This window comes from Leptonychotes weddellii, chromosome 16 (assembly GCF_054177405.1).
Source record: "Leptonychotes weddellii isolate Sample4059 chromosome 16, ASM5417740v2, whole genome shotgun sequence".
NCBI lineage: Eukaryota > Metazoa > Chordata > Mammalia > Carnivora > Phocidae > Leptonychotes > Leptonychotes weddellii.
The window spans coordinates 45,471,095-45,482,768 of record NC_138384.1 but is presented as its reverse complement, the minus strand read 5'-3'; the positions used below and the strand labels follow the sequence as shown (position 1 = coordinate 45,482,768).

At 54.6% G+C, this 11,674-nt stretch overlaps 2 protein-coding genes across 2 annotated transcripts in view; one reads left to right on the top strand and one right to left on the bottom strand.

Moving 5' to 3' along the window:
* NUCB1 (nucleobindin 1) overlaps positions 1 to 3,305 on the bottom strand; it is a 21,442-nt gene extending 18,137 nt beyond the window's left edge. Inside the window, exons 1-2 of the mRNA XM_081807246.1 lie at positions 3,192 to 3,305; positions 2,641 to 2,784 (exon numbers count right to left, since the gene is read on the bottom strand). Of these exons, the coding sequence (XP_081663372.1) occupies positions 2,641 to 2,773 (133 nt within the window). The 5' untranslated portion in view covers positions 2,774 to 2,784; positions 3,192 to 3,305. The remainder of the gene's footprint in view (positions 1 to 2,640; positions 2,785 to 3,191) is intronic.
* A 1,470-nt stretch (positions 3,306 to 4,775) lies between these two features.
* TULP2 (TUB like protein 2) lies at positions 4,776 to 11,358 on the top strand. Its single transcript, XM_081807241.1, has 11 exons — positions 4,776 to 4,874; positions 5,285 to 5,411; positions 5,955 to 6,092; positions 6,363 to 6,479; positions 7,473 to 7,594; positions 8,260 to 8,571; positions 9,458 to 9,570; positions 10,089 to 10,203; positions 10,289 to 10,387; positions 10,627 to 10,798; positions 11,073 to 11,358. The coding sequence occupies exons 1-11, from the start codon at positions 4,848 to 4,850 to the stop codon at positions 11,204 to 11,206; spliced, it is 1,476 nt and encodes a 491-aa protein (XP_081663367.1). The 5' UTR covers positions 4,776 to 4,847; the 3' UTR covers positions 11,207 to 11,358.
* Positions 11,359 to 11,674: the final 316 nt, after the last annotated feature.

Below are 11,674 nucleotides of genomic sequence, written 5' to 3'. Positions count from 1 at the left end.
CGCTTCCTCCCTGCGCGTAGGACCCAGGCCCCGCGCCCCGGGCGCCGGCCGAAGGACCCCCAGAGCCTCTGCTCGGACCGAGAGGCAGACCTGCCCCATGGGACGAAGGCTCTAGAGCCAGGTGACCCCAGTTCTGATCCCCATCTGCTCTGTAACCCCAGGCAAACTGCCCGATCTTCTGGGCCCCGGCACTCGTCTCTTCCCAGGCCGTTAGTAGAGACGAAGTAAACATCACACGGGGAGACAGACACCCAGCGCAACGCGGCGCACAGAGCGGGTGCTCAGGGTGGACACACGAGGGTTTGCTGGCAAGCGGCGAAATATATACTCATTCGTTGTTCATCAAGCGATCGCCGAGCTCCTACCGCGTGCCAGGTGCCGTGCTAGGGGACCCGGCAAGTGAACAAGACAGACAAAAATCCCTAGGCTCCTGGGGCGCCTGGGTGGCTCAGTCGTTAAGCGTCTGCCTTCGGCTCAGGTCGTGATCCCAGGGTTCTGGGATCGAGCCCCGCATCGGGCTCCCTGCTCAGCGGGAAGCCTGCTTCTCCCTCTCCCACTCCCCCTGCTTGTGTTCCCGTTCTCGCTGTCTCTCTCTGCCATATAAATAAATAAAATCTTTAAAAAAAAAAAAAATCCCTAGGCTCCTGGACCCAGACCTGGCATGGGTAGGTGGGTGGCACTCTTCTTCCTGGGCCTCCCGCTTCCGTTTGAAAATAGGCAATAAATTTCCCTACTTCTCAGGGCCGTGGTGAAAAGTACATGAGATAAAGGGCCTCGCGCGATGCTAAGGACGTAGGAGACGTTCGATCTATTAATGCTATCATTCCGTATGTAGGGAGCACACAGTAGGAGCCTGATAACCAGGTGCTGATGGCTCAGCCATGCCATTGTGGGTGTACCAATTTCCTGTTGCTTCTGGAACAGAGGGTCACAGATTAAATGGCTTAGAGCAACACAAATGTATTCTCTTAGAGTTCTGGAGGTCAGAAGCCCAGAACAGGTAGACAGGGCCGAACTTACTCTGGAAGCTCTAGGGGAGATTCTGTTTCCTTGCCTTTTCCAGCGGCTAGAGGCTGCCTGCGTTCCTTGGCACATGACCCTGCATCACTGTGACCTCTGCTTACGTCATCACATCACCTCTGACTTTGACCTTCCTGACCCTCTTATAGAGAACACTTGTGATTACGTTGAGCCCACCTGGATAATACAGGATAACTTTTCCATCTCAAGAGCTTTGTCTCAATCACACCTGCCAATACTCTTTTTCCCTATAAGGTAAGATAGTCACAGGTTCTGGGAACTAAGGTGTTAACATCTTTTTTTTTTTTAAGTTTATTTATTTTTTTAGTAATCTCTACACCCAGTGTGGGGCTCGAATTCAGAACCCCAAGATCAAGAGTCTCATGCCCTACTGACTGAGCCAGCCAGGAGCCCCAAGGTGTGGACATTTTGACTGTTTAGCCAATGGGCTGGAATCCCAAATCTGCCAATTACTAGCTAGGTGACCTTGTTGGGACAGCTAGAATGCCTAGTTCAATTTAAATTTCAGATAAACAATGCATAACTTATAGTATAAATATACTGCTGGAGTGTATTTATACTCAAAATTATTCATGCTTCTGTGAAATTCAATTTTAACTGAGTGTCTTGTGTTTTTATTTGCTAAACCTGGAAACCTCAGTCCTTGGGCAAGTTACTTAAACTCTCTTGCACCTCAGCTTCCTCACCTATAAAGTAAGGTTGAAGAGCACCCATTGAGGCCCCACAGACCTGCCTCCCCCACCCCCCTCCAGTCACATTGGCCACCTCCATGTCTCTCTACTCACTCTGCTTTCCACACCACAGGCTGCCCCTGCATGGGATGTTCTTCCTTGCACTTCAGATTTCAGCTCGTGACCCTTCCTCCCTGACCATCACCCTGGTGCCCATTCTCAAGAAATGTGTGGGATGAATGAAGGGAAAGGGGACTCAGAAGTGCCCTTCTGTGTTTGCAAAGATTTCACCAAGCAGAGGCCTAACTCACAAGGTCAGGACCACACACAGGAGCACGGAATGATCCCTTCCAGAGACAGTCACGTGCCCATTATTGATGAAAGCTATAGGATTCAGGCCACAAATCAGGGCCTTGGCCTTGAGGATCTTTAAAGTTCCAAATTCCCTAAGACCAAAGGTTTCATAGCATTTGATAAACACATGTTGGAATTACCTTCATAATTTTCAACTCCCACGAGCTCCATGAAGCCAGAACACCCCAGTTAAGGAACACCACCTGCCCAAGGTGCTACTGGGAAATGTAGTTCTTTTTCGGGATTCCTTCTTGGGGGAGGGGGGCGCTTCAAAGAATACAGATTAAGCTAGGGGGTAATGCAGATTTGTCACTTAAAATCTGACCTGATTTCCCCACACCTCAGAGCCAGGGACTTAGAAATATGCACGCACGCGCGCGCGCGCGCGCGCACACACACACACACACACACCCGCCCCGAGTTTTTCACCACGTCAAAGCCCCGGGACTGCAAAGAATGGCAGGCAAACTCCGAGCCGCGGCCGTGGGGGAAGTATCCACCCAGGGGCGACGGGGATCCGCGGGGATCGTAGTACCACTTGCAAACACCTGGCTGGAGAGCAGGGCAGGGCCACTCACGGGGCTCTCGGTCGCGGGGCTCTCCGGCTTGGGCTCCCCCCGCTCCAGGGGCACGGCCAGAACAGCGCGCAGCAGCAGCAGCGGTGACAGCAGGAGGAGGAGGGCTGCGCCGGGCCCAGAGGAAGGCATGGCGGCGTGGCCTGTGGAGGGGAGAGAGGTGGATAATGTCTGTCCCAAGTCGCCTACTCCCCTGGACCCAGGAGTCTGGGCCCCAGCGCCGCCCGCACCCCCCTTCTAAGAGTGAAGACTCAAAGCGTCTCGTTTCCCGGGACACAGGATTCCGCACGTCCAGCTCTTCCTTCCTTAGACCCAGGAGTCCTGGCTCCCAGCACCCAGCAGCCTCTTCGCTCAGACTCAGGAATCCAGGATCTCAACCCCTTTTCCCCAGAACCAAAGATCCAGGCCCCCAGCCTCCTCCTTCGCCAGGATCTAGGAGTACTGGTGCCCAGCCCATCCTCCCCGAGACCCAGTTTTCCAGCCCTCTGGTCCCCTTCTCCCGCTCCTCCCCAGGACCCAATCTAGGACCCCCCCCTCCCAAGCCCCTCACCTTTGCTTCACCGCAGAGGGCGTTTTCCCGGGCTGGGACCTCCGGTGCGTTCCGGTGAGTTCCCCCCTAGGCCACGCCCATTTTCCGCAGAGGACCCGCCCTCCGAAGCCTGATTGGTCCGCACTGGCTCCAGGCCCCTGGGTCCCTGTCTAGCGGCCCGCCCCTTGCCGAAGTCGCTCGTCTGTTCTCGAAAGCCTCGCCTCCTTTCTCGGAAGCTCTACCTCTTGACGCCTCATTTCCTGCCTTTTAGGCGAAAGGAAAGCGCAGGCTTTCGAAGAGAACTACAGTTCCCTGCAGGCAGGGGGAAAATGAGGCCACTTCCGCGGGCGAAGAGGCCCCTGCCTTCGCCTCCTGGCAGTTGTAGTTTTCCCCATTTATTTTTCCACAAGAAGTGGCAGCAAGTTACAGATCGGTAGCAGTTGGCACAGGTCATCTTATAAGTTTCTAATATATAATATATTATATATATCTAATATATCTAACATATAAGCCATATATATCTAATATATACACTATAGAGAGAGAGAGAGAGAGAGAGAGAGCAGAGCGACCCAGTGATGCCGGCTCTCTTGGGTCCCTTTAAGGAACACCTTGCATGCCCTTCCGGTTCAGAACCCTGGAGCAGGGTTGCCTGGCTGCCGTGGAGGCCAAGGGTCATCGCTTTGTTGGAAGTGGAGTGTGGGGGGCCAGGAGGGAGGGGATTAGGGCAGGTCCCAGTGGGAATCCCCCCCCCCAGCCCTCTTTCTTTGCCTGCTTATTTCCCAGAGACCCAGAGATTAGGTCCCCAGCTAAAGAGAGGGTTAGGTATGTTTAGAAATTGGCCAGAGAGACAAGGTACTGAGGCGTGACTGTGAAAAGCCTTTGCAGGCACCAGGAGAGGAGTTGCCAGGATCCCAGGCAGGCGGGTGCTGGAGATCGGGGGGTCAATGGGGGTCGAGTGTTTGGGGCCCAGAGTCCTAAGTTCCTATGCCTGCGTAAAGGAGAGTTAACTATTTGAGGGAGAGGGAACTGGATTCCTGGGCCCCTCAAAGTCATGAAAGCTGGAAACAGGCTGCTGGGTCCCTGACCAAGTAGGTGCTGGAATTCGGGCTGCCTGGGTCCACTGGTCTGTGTCCTGACTCCTCATTCTGCTTCTCCAGAATGTCTCAGGAGAATGACACGTGGAAGAAAGAGTGAGTGGGGAAAGGGGATGCGCAGGGGTGGAAATGGGGGTGCAGGAGGAACTTAAAGTTTGATTATGCCCACATTCACTCCATTCTGGCTTTATGACCATGTTTTCAGGTTCAGCACCATTAGCCTAGTGGTAAGGGGCGCGGGCCTGGACTTCTGGGTCCTGAAGGGAGGGAGCTACACATGAGGACTCATGGGTCTGAAAGAGGACGGGCTGGGGGCCTGGACTCCTGAATCCTGAGACAGGAGGGGCCTGGGATCTCTGATTCCTGGATTCTAGACAGGCCAATGCTGGGGAAAAAGAGCTTCAGAACTGGTGGAGCAGGCTCAGGTTCTGCTCCTTCTGTGACCTCACAAGTGCTCAGAACCCTAAGTTGGGCAGGAAGAAAGAAGGGAAGGAGAGGCTCTTGCGCAGCGGGGGTGCCCTGCTTGCTGTCACCATGAGCCTGCACCTCTCTCAGGGCGCTGGGGGATGAGCTCGCCGCCATGAGGCTGCAGAAGCTGGAACAGCAGGTACTATGCCAGGGAGTCCTGCCACCTCCCCCCACCCCCCCGCCCCTTCAGTCTTCCAGAGCTTCCAGGAGCACCACCCCCAAGCTTTGCTCTGGGACTCCTGGTCCTCGTTGACTCTCTCCAAGCCTCAAGTCTGCAATTGGGAAATGAGAAAATAGGAATTGGGGATCCTAAGGAAGCAAATCTTGATGATGAGAAAGCCCTTCTGGAGGGCAGGACTGCTAGGTCCTGGGGGAGGAGGGGACAGGGTGCCAGGACTCCTGGATCCGAGGAAGGAGGAGCTGAGGGACTGAGAGCCTGGACTCCCAGACTCCCTCCCATGCATGCCTCCCCCTGCCCCAGGCCCTCCTTCACCCCTGTCTTCCCGTCCGGTTCCTGGCCCCCACAACCCCCCTTTTCCACTCCCGCAGCGGCGGCTCTTCGAGAAGAAGCAGCGGCGGAAGCGCCAAGAGCCCCTCATGGTTCAGGCCAATCCCGACGCTTCCCTGCGGCCCCGGCGACCATGGAGGCGGGAGGAGCGCCTCGCGGGTGACAGGGGTGAGGAAAAGTTCTAGTGTGGGGCAGGAGCCCAAGGAGAGCCCAGTGCAGGGCCCTTGGGGACCCGGGAACGGGACCTGGCTGAGCTCAGGGGCGGAGCAGGGAGAGCGCGGGGGTGGAGCCTGGTCCGACTAGAGGGTGGGGCGCGAGAGAATCCCGTGATTGGGCTTCCTAGAGCTCTGGGGCGGAGTCTGGGGGAGGTTGGCGGTGGGGCGGCCCTGGAAAAGGCAGGGACTCAATTTCGGGAGAGTGAGGGCTGAAATTAACAAAGCCCGGGGGGGGGCGAGGCCGGGATAATTTAGAGACAGGTCCCCGGAGAGACCGAGAGCCGTGTGTGAGACTGTGTAGGCACAGAGTTTGCAACAGTTTAGCTGCAAGTCTGTGCTTGCTTGAGCCTTAGGATGGACTTTGCGTTCTGAATGGGTCTCCCGGGTTTGGGCGGTCACTCAGGGATGGTGTCTGGGAGTCAGTGAGGGAGCGGATCTTCGCAGAGGACTGGAATTTGTACATCGGGTTGATGGGCTTCGCTGCATCTTCTCCCAGGCCTTGGGAACCCTTTCCTCCAGGAGTACATGCCAGAGGCACATCTGCACTCTGGTGCCCACAGTGCCCTGGGCATCGTGAGCTGCGGTGGAGACGGCAGCGGTGAGCGTGGCCCACTGGCATCGCCGACAGAAGGAGGTAATCTCGAGTCCTTGGGCCGCCTATACCCTAGAACTGCCCTCCCACCAGAATCCAGGAGTCTGGAACCTCAATCCTTGCTCTCCAAAGAACCCAGGAGTCCAGGCCCCCACGGGCCCTGTCATCCCTCACACCAAGGAGTCCAGATCCTGAAACTACTCCTTCTCCAACACTCAGGAATCTGAATCTCCAGGCTCCTTCCCCGCCTCCCCGCCTCCCCACCCCCCAAAATCCCGGTCTCTAGTCCCTCTCCCTTATCCTGGCTACCAGACAGTTCCGATCCGGAGTTGGAGGAAGTCTTCGTGGAGGATGTTCCTGCTTCTCCACCTCCTTATAAAGAGCCTCCGGGGACTCGACGCAGGGGTTGGCCAGCCCGCCAACGACCTGGTAATTTAGGGGACATTGGGTGGAATCTGGTCCCTGGTCCATGTGGCAGATCCTCCCCCCTTTTTTGGTAACAGTTTTATTGAAATATATTTCACATACCATACAATTCATTCATTTAAAGTTTACAATTCCATGGTTTTTAGTATATTTAGAGAGATGAGCAACCATCACCACAATCAATTTTAGAACATTATCATTATCCCGAGGGAAACCCTGTACCTTTTAGCAGTGACCCCCCCCCCCGCCCCCCACACCTCATTTCTCCCAGCCCTAGGCAACCACTAATGTACTGTCTCTTTAGATTTGCCTATTCTGGACATTTCATTTGTTTATTTATTTATTTTTTTAAGTTCAATTAGCCAACATATAGTACATCATTAGTTTCAGATGTAGAGTTCAATAATTCATCAGTTGCCTATAATATAACACCCAGTGCTCATCACATCACGTGCGCTCCTTAATGCCCATCACCCAGTTACCCCATCCCCCCTCAGTTTGGACATTTCACTTAAATAGAATAATATAGTATTTGATCATTCGTGATTGGCTTCTTTTGCTTATCATGTTTTTAATGTTCTCCTATGTTGTAGCATTGTTACTTGTTATTTCTTAATATTGTATGACAATTCCTTCTAGTCTCATGACATGACCAAAGAGTCAATAACAGGACTCTTAATGATCACCCCAAACCCCATTCCTCCCTCCCATTTTAGTTCCCAATCTCTCTGATGCGCTCTTTGGGACAAGGTAAAGGGAGGACTCTAACCCCACCCTGTCCTTAGACCCAGGGCAGTCAGAGACTTCTCAGCCAGTGTAGACACCCGGGCACATGGGGGAGGAGGAGGATCTGGCAAATGAGTGTGATGAGTAATAAGGAGAGGCCAGAAACCCAGGATATCTGGCCTTTACCAGCTAGCACTGGTGACCTGGTCCCAAGCTCCTGGGACCCAGGTGTCCTGAGCCAGTTTTCGTCTGGCTCTTTCCACCCCGTAGGGGCCAGTGCGGAGGAAGAGAGTGAATCCCAAGATGTTGGAGATGAATATGAGGCAGCCAGTCCAGAACCAAACCCTGGCATGGATGGTGACCTGGGACGTGGAGACTTAGCCTCCAACAAGGTGGGAGGTGGCACAGCCAATCAGAATATAGGAGAAGGGCTAGCTTCGGACTCCAGAGAGGGTGGGTCTAAAACTCTGCAGCCCAATCAGAGGCCCTTTTTACTGGTGGGTGGAACCTGTTACGATTGGGCCATCAGTGTCTCTGTGTGTGTACCATTTATGAAGTCAGTCTAGAGGGTTTAAATCGATGTAAGCACACACATTAAAATCCAGCCCACCGAAAGGCAGCGAGCTTTGGAGAGGGTGAAACAGTGATGGGGGAGGGCCAACAGTTGGTACTCGCAGGTGTTAATGAAAGTAAGATAAATAGTAAGATAAATGGGGAGATCTGAGCCATATTATATGTTATCTAGACCGAAACAACACTGCTTTTAGCTGAATGGACAGTGCTTTCAAAGAGATTCTCCAGCCGGTAGATGAGGTGGGCGTGGCTTCAGAGGGCAGCTATTAGTGCTGACCAATGAACAGATGAAGAGGGCTTGGTTGCGCGGGCCCCTTGAAGGTACTGGCCAATCAGCACGTGGCCGAGACGTTTGACCAATAGGCAGAAAACATGGTAAAGAGAGGGCGTAACCCTGAGCTGTCACGGCCAATCAGTAGTTGGTAAACCCGTGGTGGAGGCGGGTCTCAACCATCCCTCAATTTTAATTTGGCGCGTGGACTAGGGCGAAGACTTGGCAGAGAAGAAAGAGGAGTCGGAGTCTACAGTGAGGAACTCCCCACCGGCAGCCGAAGAGGAGGTGTCCGAGACCCCGGAAGGCGAGGTCGGCGCGGGCAGCAGCGAGGTGGGGAGCTCACCCCGCTCGCCTCCCCTCGCGCCAGGCCCTCGGCTGGGAGAGGACATGGAAGCTTATGTGCTGCGGCCGGCGCTGCGCGGCCGCACGGTGCAGTGCCGCATCAGCCGCGACAAGCGCGGCCTAGACAAGGGCATGTTCCCCTTCTACAGTCTCTACCTGGAGGCGGCCGACGGCCGGGAGGTACGGTCTGGCTCCCTCTCGAGCAAGCCCCACCTCCCAGTGGCAAGTCCCGCCCCTTTCTGAGCGAGGTCGAGACTTGCACGAATCCAGGCCTTGCTCAGTGATGACATTGAGCTAGGGCTTGTGAACTCCAACGCCAAACCCTGCCCTTCACGGAACTAGGCTACTTTAGCAGTAGCATAGGCCCTAACCAAGCCCGTAACTAAGCCTCGTCCACTCTTGAGTTGGGCCCACCTTTCTCAAAGTAAGGCCACGCTGTCTCAGGGTCCAAAACCTCACCCCTTACACACCCTCTCGAGGTGTTGGCCCCGTTGTGTTTGTCCAAGTTCGGCCTCTCACTGAGCCTTCTAATCTATCAGGCCCCTACCCAATCCTCGGGTAAGTCCCGCCTCCTAGGAACCAAGCTCCTCCCCTCGTGGATTGTCTATTCTAGAGCCCAATCACGCTCCTCTCAATCTGGCTAGTTTCCCCCTCGGTCTGGAGGCCTCCCTTCAAGGCACTCTCCCAAAAGGAGGCTTTCCCCCTACTCAGTAGTGCTAGACCTGCTTTTGTCGGATGAAATGCCTACCAAAGTCCCGCTGCAATGTTCCAAGTGAGGCTCTTCCCTAGCCTCAGTTAGGCTCACCGCTGCCTGGGCTCAGCCCTGACCCGGGACCCAATGGCGGAAGGAATGGCGGGGCGGAGATATGAAGATGTGAAGCTCCCCTTCAGGACCTAGCTGATGACTTCCTTCAGTGAGAACCGCATCTCCCAGGAAGGCTCAGGATGCTTTTTGCTCCATTACCCTCTCCTCTGCCGTGGGGACACGGTGTTTCCTTGTCTTGGGCCCCTAACCCTAGCCAGATATCAGAAACTGTTTCGGATGGGCCGTTCTTCCTACCCACAGCACTTCCTCCTGGCTGGGCGCAAGAGAAAAAGGAGCACAACCTCGAATTACCTCATTTCCCTGGACCCCAAAGACCTGTCTCGGGATGGGGACAACTTTGTGGGCAAAGTCAGGTGGGCAGAGCCCTGATAGGTGTGAGAAATAGGTGGCAGGAGGCCTGGGGGGTGCCGGGAGGGGTGGGGGAGAAGGGGACAAGCAGGCCACAGAGCACAAGTTCTGCCTGCTCTAGGACCTCTTGTCTTACGGACTGATGGACTGTGTATATCTTCAGGTGGTAGCCCCAGGGTGGATGGGAATAAGAGAACTAAGGGCTTTGGAACAGAGGTTGACATTTAAGACATTTGACTTCTTGAGAGGCAAGAGGGTGGGACTCCTAAGTTCCCATGGGAGAGGGCTGTGATGTACGCATTCTTGCATCTTAGGGGGAATAAGTTTCCTAAAAGGCAGGGGACTAAAAGTCGTGACTCATCAAAGAAACAGAGGGGATTGGGACTGTAGATGCGTGGAACACGGAACTTAAGTCCCAACTAGAGGGTTAATGGGAAGAGTTGATGACATGACATGGGAGAGCACTTAATGTACAGCAAAAACAGTCATTATTTTTACTCTGACCACTCCCCTCCTGGAGCAGATCTAATGTCTTGGGCACCAAGTTCACCATCTTTGACAATGGGGTGAATCCTGAAAGGAAGAATTTCGTCCCGGAGACCGCTCGCATCAGAGAGGAGCTGGGGGCTGTGTGTTATGTGAGTGTCTGGGAGACAAGAGAGAATGAAGCAGGACGGTGGGGAGGGAGAAAGAGCCAGGTCAACTGGAGCATAATACCCCCAGGAGACCAACGTCTTGGGATTCGGAGGGCCCCGGAAAATGACTGTGATCATTCCAGGATTCGATTCCCAGAACCGGAGAATCAGCGTCCAGCCTCAAAACGTGAGTTGGCTAAGGTTGAGAACCTCTGGATCAGTGGGGAGGAAGGTCTGGGGGACCTGCCCTAGGTCCTAAGGGAGAAGGGGGTCCATGGCTTGCAGGTGGTCGTATGTGAAGCCAGATGGACTTTGTCAGACTTTTATGTTTCTCAAGGAGGAGAGATTAGGGTCGCAAAATTTTGCGTCGGGAGGAAAAACGTTCATTGGTGGTTGGTTAACCACGCCCCCTACTCTATCTTATAGGAACGGGAGTCGCTACTGAGTCGCCTCCGACGGGGGGCCAGCCAGGGCCTGGTCCTGCTGCAAAACAAACCCCCGTCGTGGAGCGACGAGAGCGGCGCCTACGTACTCGATTTTCATGGTCGAGTCACTCGGGCCTCGGTCAAGAACTTCCAAATCGTGCATCCGGATGACCGTGAGCTCCTAGGAACCGGTTTACCTGGGCCAGGGAGGCATGAGTGGACGAGAACTACTTCTCCCATCAGCACTTGAGCGTTTTTCTAGGGAGGGCTGATTCCACGCTGTTGCAAAGCCTGCTGGGAACTGTAGTTTAGTGGCCCTCAGGGTTTCTGGGCGTAGTGGGAGCGCCGCACAGCCTCTGAGAAGTGGTAGTTCTCGAAGCTCAGAGGCCCGCGGGAGGGAGTTGAGGAGTGGGGCTAGGCTTACTTAGTTCCTGACTTCCTCCTCAGCGGACTACCTGGTGCTCCAGTTCGGCCGCGTGGCCGCAGACACGTTCGCCATGGATTTCCGCTTCCCGCTTTGCCCGCTCCAAGCCTTTGCCGTCTGCTTGTCCAGTTTCGGTGGCAAGCTGGCCTGTGAGTAATCCAATGAAATACCATGCCCTCACCAGCTTCTGTGCCTGCTCATTTGGAGAAAGGGCCCCCGCATGCCTTCTTTTGCTCCACCTTACTCATAACCAACCCATCATACTCTGCCTGGGTGCCCACAGTCCTGTGCTCCAGGGGAGTAGGGTTTTCAGCAGCACCTGCTTTCACGGGACTCACAGTCATGGGAGCTGGGTCTTAACAAAAAATTAAAATGCGCCTCTGCAACGAAGGAGAAAAGCACGCGGAGGCACAGGTCAGCTGGGTCAGATCAAGGTATCCCTAAAAAAGTGATTTCCACACCACATCTGAAGAATCACGAGAAACCAGGACCAGAGGGGTCAGGGGTGGGAACATCAGGCAGTAGGCACAGCTCATACAAAGGTCTTAAGGTGAAAAGGGGCTTGATGGGTTTGGGAAAATGAAAGGATAGTGTGGCAGGAGCCTGGGGAACCACTGGAGAGGGG

What these genes read in the sequence shown, in the direction of transcription:
- TULP2 (XM_081807241.1), top strand. Translation starts at nt 4,848, where the DNA reads ATGAGGCTGCAGAAGCTGGAACAGCAG. An exon ending in GGCATCGCCGACAGAAGGAG is followed by an intron (nt 6,093 to 6,362) that starts GTAATCTCGAGT and finishes CCTGGCTACCAG; the next exon opens with ACAGTTCCGATCCGGAGTTG. An exon ending in AGGCGGCCGACGGCCGGGAG is followed by an intron (nt 8,572 to 9,457) that starts GTACGGTCTGGC and finishes TCCTACCCACAG; the next exon opens with CACTTCCTCCTGGCTGGGCG.